This window comes from Mustela nivalis (genome assembly GCF_964662115.1).
Source record: "Mustela nivalis genome assembly, contig: HAP1_SCAFFOLD_207, whole genome shotgun sequence".
Taxonomy (NCBI): domain Eukaryota; kingdom Metazoa; phylum Chordata; class Mammalia; order Carnivora; family Mustelidae; genus Mustela; species Mustela nivalis.
In genome coordinates, this window is record NW_028136427.1 from 1008782 (window position 1) to 1024572 (window position 15791).

At 44.0% G+C, this 15791-nt stretch overlaps 1 protein-coding gene across 1 annotated transcript in view; it reads left to right on the forward strand.

The window, feature by feature from the left end:
- LOC309857019 (uncharacterized protein) overlaps positions 1-15203 on the forward strand; it is a gene marked incomplete at both ends in the record, with an annotated part of 169554 nt that extends 154351 nt beyond the window's left edge. The window contains one exon of the mRNA XM_082749923.1: positions 15184-15203. Within this exon, the coding sequence (XP_082606049.1) occupies positions 15184-15203 (20 nt within the window). The remainder of the gene's footprint in view (positions 1-15183) is intronic.
- Positions 15204-15791: the final 588 nt, after the last annotated feature.

Sequence of the window (15791 nt, forward strand, 5' to 3'; positions counted from 1 at the left end):
CTCTCTGCCTGCCTCTCTGCCTACTTGTAATCTCTCTCTGTCAAATAAATAAAATAAAATAAAAAAAATTTAAAAATAAATAAATAAATAAATAAATAAATTTTATATTAATGTGCTTTTGACTTTTGGCGTTTCTCTTCCTTCTGTTCTTTTTTTTCCCCTAAATTACATGTTTCTGTTTAACAGCTACTATCAATTCTTTGATATGAATTCTCAACATCAATTTACTAACTCCAGAGATGAAGGAGCATCAATATTTAGAAGCGAAGAATACAAAGCCTTGGGCATCTGGATGGCTCAGTCACTTAAGCATCTGCCTTCGACTCAGGTGGTGATCCCAGGGTCGTGGGATGGAACCCCAGGTTGAACTTTCTACTCAGCTGGGAGCCTACTTCTCCCTCTCCTTCTGCCTGCAGCTCCCTTTGCTTGCGTTCTCCCTCTCTTTGTCAAGTAAATAAAATAAAATAAAATAAAATAAAATAATGTAAATAATACATTTATTTATTTATTAAAATGCAATTATTACACAATACATAATGTATTGCATAATTATAATAATGATTAAATAATTTATTAAATATTTATATTAAATATATCAATTTAATTAAATAAATATTTTTAGAATTTAAAATATTTCAAATTTAGATTATTAAATATTAAATCATTAATTTAATAAATAAATATCTAAACATAATTAAATAAAATAATTTATTTATTAAAATGAATAAAATAATGTTGTCATTATCTCAGCATGTATTTTTAAATAGTCTAAAAAAAATCTAATAAAGTCTAAATACATTGAGTTCAGATATTTATACAAGTTAACCCAGACACTGAACCCACAGTTTCAAAACTTTTGTTTTTATCTACTACTCAAAATACGATTTTAATGTATTTATTTGTAACTTTGACATAGCAAGGAAACTTGGAGGAAAAGGAGACATTTGCTTTTAATATTTGAAAATTATTTTGTTGATTTAAAAAAATAAAAACCTTAACACGTGAGCATTTCTTCTTAAATAACACTGTGAAGTTTCTGAGTCGCATTCTATTAAAAGTGCTGATAAAATGGCCTCAGTTACTCATTTAAATTATCAGCTGAATGGGTAACAAATGAAGTAGAGAGCTTTTTAATTATTTATGAATGTATTGCTTGTGGATGGAGTGCCACATAGAGTTACCTCTCTTTTTGGCTTTGTTTTGTGAGCAGCAGTGGAATCTATGAATGAGATTAAACATAAGGACATTCACAGAAATTCTTAATGAACTTCTGGGGAAGGGCAATAAGTGCAAGGAAAAACTGCAGCAAGACTAATTACAAATTTCAAGTGGTCATCGCTTAATTATAGAAGCTTTTAAGTTCAAGTAATATATCATTTTTATGAGCCTATCATATTGTATTAATTACCACAAACTGCACTCTTGAACACTTATCTTTTCACATATTTCTTATTCTTAGTACTTAAAATTACCCTTATGATTGATAAGTAAATGGATTTTACTGACAATGCATTTATTTACATAAATAAATAATGCTGTTTATATATATAAAAACAATTGAATATGTGTATGTGTTCAATGAATTTTTTTTCAAATTAACATCTTAATTCTACCACATTAGTTACAAATAGATATAGACTTTATAGATTCATCAAATATTTTTTTCTCAAATTTATATGTCCTTTGTGAAGTAAATGAAACTGTATATATTAAATATAATCCTATCACATGTAACAGTTACTAGTGCATCCCAGGACATACATAGGTCAGGTCCTACTCAAGGCATCACGGATAACTGGATTTAACTTTCTATCCTAGGAGTCTTCTGTATATTTCTGTGGCTTTTATACTACAATCAGGAGGAAGAATTCTTTTGCTAAAAGCTTCCAAATGACTATGCGAGTAGATTATTTGTAGACTAGTGATATAATATTATAGTTTAATATGTGAAGCATGATAAAATAAAATGCCATTGCCATATTTAATTTGTTCAGTAAAGCATTCATTTAGTTATCAAGCATTCATTTTCTTTTTTTAAAGATTTTATTTATTTATTTGACAGACAGAGATCACAAGTAGACAGAGAGGCAGGCAGAGAGAAAGGAAGGGAAGCAGGGTCCCTGCTGAGCAGAGAGCCTGATGTGGGGCTCTATCCCAGGACTCTGGGATCATGACCTGAGCAGAAGGCAGAGGCTTTAACACACTGAGCCACCCAAGAGCCCCAAGCATTCATTTTCTTTATACAGAAGATATACAGATAGAACAATATTATATAGTAGAAAATACAGTAAATAATCTAGAAACCTTGATCATTTTGTTTTGGCAATTTTAGAACATAAAATTAGCTAAAGCTCAAGTGCAAGTTATATTTGTATCATAGGAGGAAAAGTTAATTAAAAGTTTGTTTATTTTTTTTTTTTTTTTTTAAATATTTTATTTATTTATTTGACAGAGAGAGATCACAAGTAGGCAGAGAGGCAGCAGAGAGAGAGGAGGAAGCAGGCCCCCTGCTGAGCAGAGAGCCTGATGCGGGGCTCGATCCAGGACCCTGAGATCATGACCTGAGCCGAAGGCAGCGGCTTAACCCACTGAGCCACCCAGGCGCCCCTAAAAGTTTGTTTATTACCATAGTTTAACACTTCAACGAAATGATAACGAGTCCAAAATCAATGAATATATGAAGTATACAATAAAAACAATAATCTTGAGTGTATGTGACTCACTGTAGGTATTGATAGGCTAGAAATCAAAGGGAAAGTATCTATAGGGTTTGTTCAGTTCCATGCTCATCAGATTAATAGGCTTTCTCATATTGCTTCCTTCACCACATTAATTTGTCTAATGAAGTTTTCAAGAGTTAAAGACAGTGATAGGTTCATGGCTGGAGAGAAGGTACAGAATCTAAGATAGTTCAGCAGTGCTTATTATTTAAGAGAAAGACAGCATGGGAGGTGAGGGGTATATCATGCATCCTGTTTTCACTCCCTTTGTGGAGCACCTACCCTGGAGGTCATGTAATAATAACCAATGACCAAAAAACAATAAAAAAACCCAAACATCCATGTGGAAGTGCCATCCCTGCCTGGAGATGAGTAGACTGCTCAAACAGATCCTGGGCAGGCATCTCAGCCCAGGCCTGTGCTGGCGAAGCTGGTTCATGGCTTTGGGCGCAATCTGGAAGCCAGCAAACTGACGGGAGAGTGCAGCCAGGGTTAACAGGACTGATGATCTTTTTGCAGCCAGGCCGCGGGTGGACACCCGCTCAAGGAGCCAGGCTAGGAGGCTGCCCAGCGCCAGCGCTGGTCAAGCTTGTAGCCCCCGGGGCTTCCCCCGCGCCCCAGCCAGGGCGGGGCCTCAGGAGGGAGGGGGCGGGGGCGGGGCAGAGAAGGGGCTTTGCTAATTGCCAAAGCGAAAAGGGAGCTCGCGGAGGACTCAGGAGGGAGGGGGGCGGGGGCGGGTGGAGGGCGGCGGGGAGAAGGCGCTTTCCTAATTGCCTAAGCTGGAAGTGAGCTCACAGAGGATGTGGCTGAGAGTCTGGGAGGAGGTGGAGGGGCTGGCGGAGGAGGGGCGGGCAGCGCGCGATGCTGTGCTGCGGCTCAGTCGGGACTGCAGGACCCACCGGACTCGCCGCCCTTACGCTCCCATGTGAGGCTCCGCTGTCCCGCTCCTGCTGCCTGCTGCCCCTCCCCGCCCCAAGGCTTCTCCGGACCACCCTCTGCACAGGGGTAAAGTGACACCGCGCCGCGCCCTCACCTGGAGCAGAAAGCGCGGACCCGACCTGGGGGCGAAGAGGGGGGTTGTGGAGGCCCAGCCTCCCACGAACCCCAGGGCACCGGGACCACCACGGACGCTGCGCCAAACCCGGGTCCTCATGGGGTCGGGCTGGGGACAGCGCCTTGCGAGGTGCCCCCCGCCAGCAGGCACGCTAGCCCCCATCTTTCCGCAGCCCCATGCGCCCGTGCTGAGGACCCCCTTCCCTCCCCCGCCGTGGCCCCGCTGCTTTTGTTCTGGACTTGGGATCCCAGGTGGAAACTAGTCCCTCAGACCTCCCTGGCAGCAAGGAGGGCAGGGAGGGATTCTTGGTTTCCTGCCCTGGGTCCTCCTCTCTCCCCATTCACAAGCCTTCTGGCTTCCCTTTACTCTCCTCATTGTCAGTTTTCTGAAATGGTTTTCTTCTGCATGTTGACCCAAAGAGCTATTTCATGAATGAATATACACGAAACTGAGTTGGGGCCCACCTGTAGAGGCCTTTCATTAGAATGGTCTCTGGTTCTAGCCTCAGTTCAGAATACTGCATGTACCTGAGGACCAAGTCCAGATGTTTCTTTCATCTCTGACTTGAATTTGAAATCCTCCTCAGACTTCAGCTTCCAGGATTTCTCCAGTCCTTGCTCTCCCACTGTCTTGGTGGGGATCCGCCTTGAGTGTTGAACACAGGAATGAATGAATGATATATACCCCAGATTGCTGGGGCTTTCTCATGTTTTGCTGAGGTTGGAAAGGCTTGGTAGAGACCCCCTGTAAGCAGATAGAGAGCTGCATGCAATTGCTTAGATAAACGTGTTCCCCACTTAATTGCTTGGGCATTGAACATTTCGCCCTTAACCACTGGCTTGAGCAGTTAGGGGGAGACAATCTGGAGGTGAATCAGAAGATGGCTGAATCCACATGGTGGTGGTCTGGGTTTGGGAGATTTTCCTGGAGATTCAAAGGAAAGATATAAATTCTTCCAGTGTGGAGTGGTAAACATTTTATCGATGGGAGATGGAAAATAAATGGTCTGGTTCAACTTTCCCGCCCCCTCAAAACCCATTATTTGAAAACACAAAAAGGGAAGTGAAGGGAGAAATCCTCCCACTCCCATTCCCACTAACCTCCATAGCCATCTCCTCTTCCAAGAACCTAACAGACAAGGTGCCAAGAAGTGTTAGGTACCAGCAGTGGTCTCAGATCTCATTCAAGAATCATGGTGAAAGGCTTTCAAATAGATTGTGGGGGAACAGGGATCCAATTCGGGGGACAAGTTTAAGGTTTGCCTGGTCCCCTAAAAATTAATGGCACTAGAGAAGATGAGCTTTGGGAACTATAGCTTAATGGATACAATGTGTTAAAAGCTTCAGTGAGTCATGGTGGGAAGAGGCCAAGAGGGCAGCAAACACAGTCTTAGATGATGTTATTAATAGCACTATAGGCTCTAGATTTCCTGTGGTGGTGTTCTTGGCAAGACCAGCCCGGCCAAAGTGGATACTCTCAACCTGGAACAGAGGGTCTTGGAGATGCCAGCACGTGAGGTATGATGAGAGGGTAAAATGATAGGAGGTGTCCTTTGGAAGGACTGACTCCTTGACTTTAAAAGGGAGAACCCAAATCTGTAGGTGAAATCTTTCTGGCTACAAAGAGGGCCAAGGCCTCCTAAGGTCAAGGTCTCCTCGTCACTTGCAAAGATGTCGAAGAACATATTCAGACATTTCAAAGATGTCCTCATATCATTGGTTCCCACTCTGGAATTCTATCAATAAGGTGAGAGTTCCTCTAGTTGAAAAAGAGATCTAAAAAGACTTCCCTTTCTCATGTAATTTCTGTAACCTCCAGGACACACCCACCTCCCCCTTCCAGCTCTGTAATGAAGCCACAGCTGGTGCCAATTTGTGGAACTCCTTAAAGGCTATTCTCCCTTATATACCCCCGGACCAAGTTCCCATGCTCCCTCACCCGATTTCCTGCACTCACCCACCTGGTGTGTTCACACCTGCAAGTGCCTTTTACCAACCCCTTTGCCAAAAGGCAGCCAGAGTGACCTTTCAAAGACCTATCAGTTCCTGGCATTTGTCTCCATAGAAATCTGCACTGATCTTCTAACAAATTCTCAGTCCTCCAAAGGCACCCATAATCCTCCCATCAGTCTATTCATACCCCTCCAACTGACTGATGCCTGTTCTGCCCCATCTCTCTGCCCTTCAACCACACTGCCTCCTTCTTCCTGTGGAGACCTCTCATGGCACCTGCCTCCAAGCACAGGTGATTCCCATTGATGGGAAGACCCTCTTCTCTCCCCCATCTCCCCACTCCAGTTACTCCCACTTATTCGTGAGCTCACAAGCCCCATGGTACACACTCTCCATGCAGCCTGCTCTCTCTTTTCTAGCACTGGCCTCCGTTTCTAGCTGTGCTTGTGTCATGGATGTCCCTCCCCAGCCAGCCTCCAAGCTCTCCTTCCCTTTAGCTCCAACACCTGACACAGTGCCTGGCACGTAGTAAGCCCTGGCTAGCTTCTAAGAGCCTCACTGAGGGACTGAAAGCATTTTAAAAATGTCACCACGTAGGCTCGAAACTGTAGGCAGAAAAAGCTTTGCCTGGATTGACATTTTAGAGACGTATTCGTCAATTTGGATATGTTCACTGACTTTACCTTGTAAAATTAAAAAAAAAAAGGGACCTCTGTATCGCTTCGCATCTAAGGAAGGCGCATGTATACTATTAGACCACGTTATGAGCTTAATGGAAGGAGACAAGATGTTTTCGCTAAGAAAATGTATAAGACTGTTGAGGTCAAGTGGGAGGAAACAGTCCGTTTGTTGGAGCATTGTTATCTTACTCTATCACAGCCACTCATAAAAATCTGACACGGGGTGAGTCAGAATTGTCTGTCGGAGATGAGTTAGATCTGGCTCATGTTCCTACAGACATGAAAGCCAGAAGCGAAGAAGGAGGCTTTGAAAGCGTGGGTTGAGGAGGCCGTGTGGTTCACTGCGATGAGCTAAGTGCCCAGGGCCACCAGCAGACATGCTGGCCTGTGTCCGTCCTTTGTTCTGGGGTCCCTCTTGCACCATGTGGTGAGGCTGGTGGCTGGGAGCAGCTCAGGACAGGACCTGGTGGCATCTTACCTCTCCCACCCTCCTGTGGGCTCCAGTGGGCTCCAGTAGGTCCCAAGGGACAGCCTGCCTTCCTTGCAAAGCCCAGTAGCACTGGGAGCAGAAACTGGGGCCAAAGAGTGAGCACCCTGTTTGACAAGCGGGACCAGCCACCTCTTCTTCAGATGCAGGGGGAGCCCTGGCATGCTGACTCCTCCCTTCTCCCTTTCCCCTTTCCTCTTTCCTCCCTCTTTTCTTCCCCTCTCTCCTTCCCTGGTGGTGCCCTTTCCCAATGCCCACTTCATCCCTTTTCCTTTCTACATACCTGTCTTCTAGAGTTTCTTCTCTTTCCTCCCCATTACTTCCCTTCATCTGAATCTCCTCTTTGGTCCCTTTGTCCCTGCTCTCTGCTCCTCCTCCCCTTCCCTGGCCCCTGTTCAGCTCCATACTGAATGCAGGCAGAGCTGGACTAACATGCTCACTTGCTAGCTCAGCCACCCTCCAGAGAAGTCACTCTTCGGTGGCCACCTTCCTGACCCCCTGGTTGCTTCTCCACTTGTTCAGATATTGCTCTGAAGTCTGAGGAGGACAGAGCGGGGCTGCCACAGAAGCAGGCCAGAGGAGAAACCAAACCATGTGTCCACACTGTCCCCCAGCACTGCTGCTCTGAGAGCTTTCGGAGTCCTCAAAGGGTTAGGATTTAGGGGCTTCTTCAGAACCGGGAGTGAAAACAAGCATAGGTCAAAAGAAAAGCGACGGCCCCCACACAAAAATAATAATCACAAATGAAAACTATGTTAACTCTCAGTCCCAAAGTCGAAAAATTGCCTTGAATCTGTCACTAGAGAACACCCAAGGCCTCACTCTCTGGGTTCTGGGTGCCCTGGGAATGGCAGGAGGCTCTGAAAAGCGCGTGGGGGTGCAGAACTATGGGGGCTAGCCTGCCCGCTGGCGGGGGGGGGGTACCTCCTGTGGCGCTGTCCCGGCCTGACCCCCTGCGGACAGGGTGTGGCGCAGCGTCTGGGGTGGTCCTGGTGCCCTGGGGTTGGCGGGAGGCTGCGCCCAGCTCCTGGACTGCGTTTTCTGCTTCAGGTGAGGGCGTGTCGTGGTGTCACTTTACCTGTGAGCAGAGGGTCCTCCAGAGAAGCCATGGGGCGGGGAGGGGCAGCAGGCGGCGGGAACGGGAACAGGACACCGCGGCCTCAGGGGCTAGGCTGGAGCATGGGAGTGCAGGGGCAGCGAGTATGGTGGGTCCTGCAGTCCCAAATGGGCTGCAGCACAGCACACTGGCGCTGCGCGCCCCTCCTTCCCGCCTGGGCAATTAGCAAAGCCCCTCTCCCGGCCGCCCCCGCCCCCCTCCCTCCTGAGTCCTCTGAGAGCTCACTTCCAGCTTTGGAAATTAGCAAAGACCCTTCTCTGCGCTGGCCCCGCCCCCTCACTTCTGAGGCCGGAGCCCATGCTGGGGTGCGGGGCTAAGCCCTGGCATGCTGCTGCATTGCCAGCGCCTGCCCTGGGCAGCCTCCTAGCCTGGCTCCCTGAGCGGGTGTCCACGCGCAGCCTGGCTGCGAAAAGATCATCAGTCCTAAACGCCAGCTGCACTCTTGGGTCAGTTTGCTGGCTTCCAGATTGCGCCCAAAGCCAGGAACCAGCTTCCCCAGCACAGGCCTGGGCTGAGATGCCTGCCTGGGATCTGTCTGAGCAGTCTCCTCCACTCCAGGCAGGGATGGCACTTCGACCTGGATGTTTGGGTTTCTTGTTTGTTTTTTTGGTCATTGGTTATTACATGACCTCCAGGGTAGGTGCTCCACAAAGGGAGTGAAAACAGGACGCCATATATAGCATACAGCCATTCTAGAAAAATAGCTTGGGGTTCTCTCAGAAACGCGGCATTGGTCCTTGCACTATGGTTTAATAGAAAAGGGATTATGCACCAAGTTACTTAAATGAGCATAGGTTGAAATCGTTTACTGAGAGTAAATATTTTAAATAGTTATATTTTAACTAAATCTATCATCAATCATAAATCTATTACACGAAGGTTACAGGCAATTTAAAAGCAAGAGCACTCTCTTCAGGGTTTTAAATAATCCTTGTCTGTCTTGGCACATGAGAATGCAAAGATAGGAAATGGTTTGTAAAAGATCATATAATAGCTTTTACTAATTCTATTTATTTGACAGACAGAGATCACAAGTAGGCAGAGAGGCAGGCAGAGAGAAAGATGGGGAAGCAGGCTCCCCGTCAAGCAGAGAGCCTGATGAAGGGCTCGATCCCAGGACCCTGAGATCATGACCTGAGCCCAAGGCAGAGGCTTAACACACGGAGCCACCCAGGCGCCCCCAGATGAAATACATTTCTGACTTAGAAACTTCAGATAGAATTATTTTGTCCATGATGACAACTGAAGAAAATGTGTCATCCCTAAACCTAACCTTAAACCCTACCAACGCTGAAACCTAAGCTGACCTTAAAGCCCAAACTAGAACCCTGAATCCCAAACCTGGAATGGAACCCAAAGCCTGTACCTGAGCCCTGGATCCAAGCCCTGAACCACGAACCCAAACCCTAAACCAGACCTCCAAGTCATGAAACCTGAACCCAAATCTCAGCATGAAGTCAAACCCCAAATTTGACCTTGAACTTTATCCCATAAGCCCTGAGTCTTAAAGCCTAAATCATAAACTTAAAGCCCTAAACTATAACTCTGTTCCCTTGTCCTTCACTCTAAACCCTCACCCTAACACTAAACCCAAAGCCTGATCTAGAACTCTGACTAAAACCTGAACCTGTACCCAAATTCAAATGCTTCACCACACTTTGCTTATGCACTTGCCATTGATGGATATTTGCAGTTTCTACCTTTTGATTCTTGTGAACATTGTTTGGGTTGGGGGCTAGGGTTAGGGTCTTGGATTAGGGTAGGGTCCAGGCTTGAGACCAAGTTGAGGTCAGAGTGTGGGTCTGCATCAGGGCCATGTTCAGTGACACTGTTTGGGTCAAGGACTGTTGTAATTCCACATTGTTTCCAATTCATTGTTCCTTAGCTATTTGGGGGGAAGTTGGGGGGTATTGGGCTCCATGCAGCTTGAATTTCCGGAATGAAATGGCATCAGCTGGACCCCAGGAGGGAGCAGGACCTTCCACTGAAGGGTGAGCTCCCACAGTCCTGCACTGCCTTGCACCGCCTGCAGAGGGCGCCAGACCCCAGCTCCGCCCTGAGCCAAGGCTGCACAGCCACAGCTGGGACCAGAGCCCCGCCTCTTCAGGACCCACTGTGGAGACTTCTGGAGAATGTGGGGCGCCTCCCACCCTGACAGGACAAGCTGAGGAGGGTGTGGCTCTGCATCCACACTGACCGGACCCGTTGTGGAGGACGCGCCCACACTGGCAGCAGTCCAACCTCCTAAGGACCAGATGCTGGAGGAGCTGAGGAGAAGCCGCCTGAGTGCACTGTCAAGGGGTTCGTGGTCTCAGGACCCCACAGAGGAAGGGCGCCCTGTGTAGACACTGGGGCTTCCGTCGTTTTGTGTGAGGAGACGTGGCCTCCTGCTGTGCTGTGCGCGGGGCTGTGGGGTCCCCCCTTTCTGGGCTCGGGTGCTCCTAGGTCCTCATCTGTGTTTGTGTTCTCGCGGATTAGGTTCCTTGGGCTCCTCAGATGGTCTGCAGTCAGGGAGCATCAGCCTTCTTCGGTGCTTGTGCTCTCCCCACCTCAGCCCTGCGGGGTCCTTCCCGTGTCCACACCCACTCCAGGCTTGCACCGAGTCCGGAAATTCGGGAGCCAGAGTGAGGACTCTGTAGACGGTTTTGGGGAGAGTAGGTATTTTCCCAGTGTGGGTTCTACCCTGAGCACAGTGCCTCCCCATCTCCGTGTGTACCCCTCCCTGTCTGTCGTCATTGTTGCAGGGCTGTCAGAGGACAGGTCTGTCACCTTCTTGGTTCAGGGGCCTCCCAGGTATCTTGCTGTCTTGGATGCAGGTGTAAATGAGATCGTTCTCCGCAGTCTCTTTTTGATGGTTCCTTCCGAGCACCTAGGAGTGCCACTAATTTGTGCATATTGATTTTGTTCCTTGCAAGTTCTTGAATTTATTAGTTCAATTGGCCTTAAACTCAATCTGCCAGTTATTTGACCAGCAGCATGGGTTTAATTGGGAAGAGCAGAGAATGGCAGTCTGGGCTGAGCAAGCTAAGGTCCCATCACAGGCAAGTGCGAGAAACAAAGGAGAGGAACATTATTTCATGGAGGAGGAAGAAGTTGGGAAGGGTGCTTGAAGAAAAGTCCCTTGGAGAAAGGCAGGGTGATGGAGAATTCTCACCAGCTGAGCTGCAAAGATCCTACAAAAAGTCAGGAGATGAACCTCCAGCTTCCCCTGTGGGGCCTAAAATTGGTGAGTCTCTCCTGTGGGGGATTGCAATGTGGGGTCTGTAATGGGCACTGAGCACCAGGCGCCCCCTTCCAGCCTCCCCTTCTGGCATCCCCAGTCCACTTTACTGGGGCTTCCCTTCCTGCTTTTGCACAGTTCTAACCAGCTTGTGGTGGAACGTTGTGGAAAAACTGAAATTCCAAATCCACTGCTTCTACTGCACCTGAGATACAGGGGCCCATGATTTAATCCTCCCACGAGTCTCTTGCTAGCCCCACCTGTCCGTTACTCATTTTGAGAGTTGATATTACCAAAGTACTGTAATTCTAAAAATTTCTGAATTAGCTGTATTATTTCTTTTTAGGTATGAAGTTAACTTCCAATTATATGAATTTAATATTTTGGTCATTGTTTTCTAATTTTATTGCCTTATTCTTGGAAAATATAGCCTGATATTTAACTCTAGGAATTTATTGGCATATACTTCTGGCCTAAATAATGGCCTGTTTGTGTAAATGTTCAACTTATGCTTATATACTTACTGAAGACTCTTGTTTTGGGGTTAGGATGGCTACATTTATTAATAGATCAGGACTATTAGATTCTCTAAATTTTGATGTCTCTTAATTTAATCTAATTAAATTATCAGTTAATGAAAGAAGTTAAATTTTTTATGTACTACTGCATCTAAACTTATCAAAGTCTTTGCTATAATTAGACAAGTATGTCATCCTGTTTTTATACCAAGTCTTACATTAAAAAAATCATACTATCTGAAATATTATTTATTTTTATTATTATTTATTTTTTTTAAAAGATTGTATTTATTAGGGTACCTCTGTTATTCCCTCTGCTGTGTGCATGTTTTTCTTTTCTCACTCTCTCTCAAATAAATAAGTAAAATTTAAAGATTATCTCTCTCAAATAAATAAGTCAAATTTTTTTTCTCAATGGGAGGGAGAAGCAGACTCTCCACTGAGCAGGGAGCCTGATGCAGGGCTCAATACCAGGACCCTGGGATCATCACCTGAGCTGAAGGCAGACACTTGAACCGACTAAGTCACCCAGGCACTCCAGCTGTTTATTTATTTATTTATTTTTATTATGCATATGTTTTATCTCTCTTTTCTACAAGTCTTTTTTTTGATCTTTTTACTTTTTTCATAAAACTGAATTATTTCAAGATGACTTGGTCATCCTCTTTTCCCCAACCTCAAAGATCATAGAGTATATTTTAACTGTTAAAATGATATTAGTATTTAAGTGCTGCCTACACAAATTAAGGCAAATTATCTGTGATCTGTATTCCTGAAAATATTTTTTTTATTATGCCTTCCTATGCCAATGACATTTTATAAGGATCTAAATGTTTCCATTTGTGATTTTTTTTCAAGATAATAAAGCTATTACTTCATTCTTTTTTATATCTGATGTTATTTAAAAAATTTCTGTCAGTCTGATTCTTGTTTCTTTATTAATGAATTATTTTTTTTCTCTCTAACACTTGTGATTTTTTTTGTGTGTCTTTGGTATGTATGCCCTAGTTTGGGATTCATAGAGTCAACTCTAGTTATGAATATTTTCTTTCTTTTCTTGTATGTAAGTTTTAATCCAGTGTCTTGACTATTTTATGCTTGAGAAATAGATGTACATTAATATTCAAATATTTCTTTCCTTTTTCTTCTTTCATTTAAAAAAAGTCATTTATTTTATTTTATTTAAAAATATTTATTTATTTATTTGGAGTAGAGAGAGAGGGTCATGAAGAGTGGCTGATTATATACTTTCAATTTGGGAGGAGGTTAGGGATAGCACAAGCCTCCAAGGTATTTTATAAACAAGGTTTCCAGGACCTTGAGGGGGCTAGCTATTGTTAGGGAAAGGTCATTTATTACTATTTAGTAAAAACTCAGGGAAGAGACTCTTCTGATGTGTATCAGTGGGTATATGCTTGGGAGATGATTGCCAATGTATATCTTGAGGGCAGGGGTGGGGAGTAGAGATAAAGAAGTTTCCAAAGTAATTTTTACATGTGAAAGTAGATTTTCAGTATCCTGGGGGGTGGACTAAGAATGCTTTTTGCCCTGAGTGGATGTGTCCACATGGAAGCAGCTGAGTCCCCAGAGGAGCTTCAAGGACTTGTCAACAGGCTATGAGTAGTAAGGAAATCTAATTTCTTCTCTAGCTTTTGTTCCACACACATCACCTACATCTTACACCTCTTTTATATTGATAATTTTAATGCTTTGCTGGTATCCAGATGACTATATCCTTAAGTGACTTCTTATCTCTATTGAATCCATTACGTATTCTATCCATTGTATTCTTAATTCAACTAGATTACATATATTTAATCTATTAGTACCACTAGGTTCTTATTCTTGTTTTTATTTCAAAATCTTTCCTTATTTCCTTACATTATTTATTGGGTATATTTTAAATCCCTGAAATACTCACTTATTATATATAAGCTGTCAACCGTATTCTTATTTTGAGGTAGCTATATCTTTTTGGGTTTTAGGACATCATACCAACAATGCCAAATAATTTTCAGACAACAGCAGGATCTCCAAGAATTCAACTAAATTCTGACACTATCTACCTGAACATACTGTAAGATTTCATCAGTTAAGGGATCAGTCCTCCAAGACTATCTCCAACCCCACCTCAGATGCCAGTCTCACTGTAGGCCCCAGGTTATTACCTGTGCTTGTGACTGAGCAACTACAGGTTGGAGGTCCCAGTGGCCTACTTCTTACGTTCTTTTAATTTGCTACAGGGACTCACAAAACTCAGAAAAATACTTACTTTATGTTTGCCAGCTTATTAAAAGATATAATAGAAGATTTAAATCAATAGATAGATAAAGAAGTGCACAGGGCAAGGTATGGAGAATGGGCACAGAGCTTCTATTACCTTCTGTAAGACTGCCACTCTTCCTGCCTTTTCATACATTTCACAAACTAAAAGCTTTCTGAACCCAGTCCTTTCAGCTTTTCTGTGGAGGCTTCATGACATAGTCATGACTGACTAAATCATTGTCATTTGCTGATCTAATCTCCAGATCCTCTTCCCTCCCCAGATAATCCTGTATTGGGAGGAAGGGGAGGCAAAAAGTTGTGAAGGCTTTCACCAAGTGGTTGGTCCTTCAGGCAAACAGCCCTTGCCTTGAGTGAGGTCTGAAGGTCACTTCATTAACAGAACAAAACACACCTCTCTCACCCTTATCACAGGAAATCCCAAGAGTTTTAGGAGCTGTGAGTCAGTAGCCATGGTTGAAAACCAAATATTCAGATGACCAAAATATATTTCTTGTAAACCACTATATTACACTACATGCTTAAGTATTTAATTATGTGATCTTTTAAACTAATATTTTTCTAAGAGTATAAACTGTTCTGGCAGTAATCTGGATTGGGGAGTGATGTATTGCCAAATTTCTGTCGTTTTAGTCCAGGAAGTCAAAGAGAAAGAACAGGAGAGCCCCTTAGGGCAGGAAGTTCAAAGTAACAATGTTAACTACTACTACCTTTTCTTGATTTTTTTTTTTAAACAAGCAAATCTTCTCTTCAGAGTTGCAGTTTAAAGCCAAGAACATGCAGAATTGGGAGAAAAAATAGTTAAATTTGGAGACTTGCAGAGGTAGAATCAGAGTAGTGAAAGCCATTACAGCAACTGAACTAACTGAGGTCAGTCTTTGGTGAATCACAGAAACAGGTGGAGTTGTCAAAGAAAGGAATCTTTGTTTACAACATACAAGGAGATCACAGGGAATAAGTTCCAAAGCCTTGACTGTTTGAACAGGAGAGAGATTTTTATTTAGTATTTAAGATGAATACTCAGAAGGGAGAGTTTTATTATTCCGTGTATGGTTGGTCATAAGGTTGTGGATGCATGCACATCCACATATGTATTTGTGCAATATGTATTGCATGTTCACCTGAATGAAGCTTGTATTCCACCGAGGGTAGAAACTTCAACGGTAGAATAAAGCAGAGGTAACTGTTGGACAAGGGAAAGGGACTCTGCAGGCTTCAAGAGCAGATAGAAACTAGATGGGGTCTTGGGCTCATTTTCTGGGACAAGGAATGCAAGGCCTTGATTGCTTTTGAAATAGCACTAGGAGTTTTACCACTGATTTATTGTCTCAATAGCTTAGGCTATTTCCTGGTCTGGTGGTGACTGTTAGTTTTCCCATTGCCTTGTTCCCTCAAAATCCTTAAGGAGTGAGGTTTTTGCATTTCTTTGTAAGAACCTCCCAGGAAGTTTTGGAAGAAGTGTGCTTGGGCAAGTACACAGGTGGGGTATAGATCATTGAAAATAGCTGGGGACAAAAAATGACTTTTCTTATGTCAGGAAAACTATATGTCATCTTAATTTTCTGGGAACCTCTAATTCTTTCTGCTGATGTTACCAGCAGGCTTCTGAGATATTACTGATTGTTCTCTTGTACCTAAGGAAAAAGAAACGTAGAAAGCAAAAGACAAAACTTTAAAATCTATCCTCCAACTCATCAATTCACTGCAGCCACCTCTCTGTCTTTCCCTTTCTCTTTTTCTTTATCTTTCTCTCTCACTTT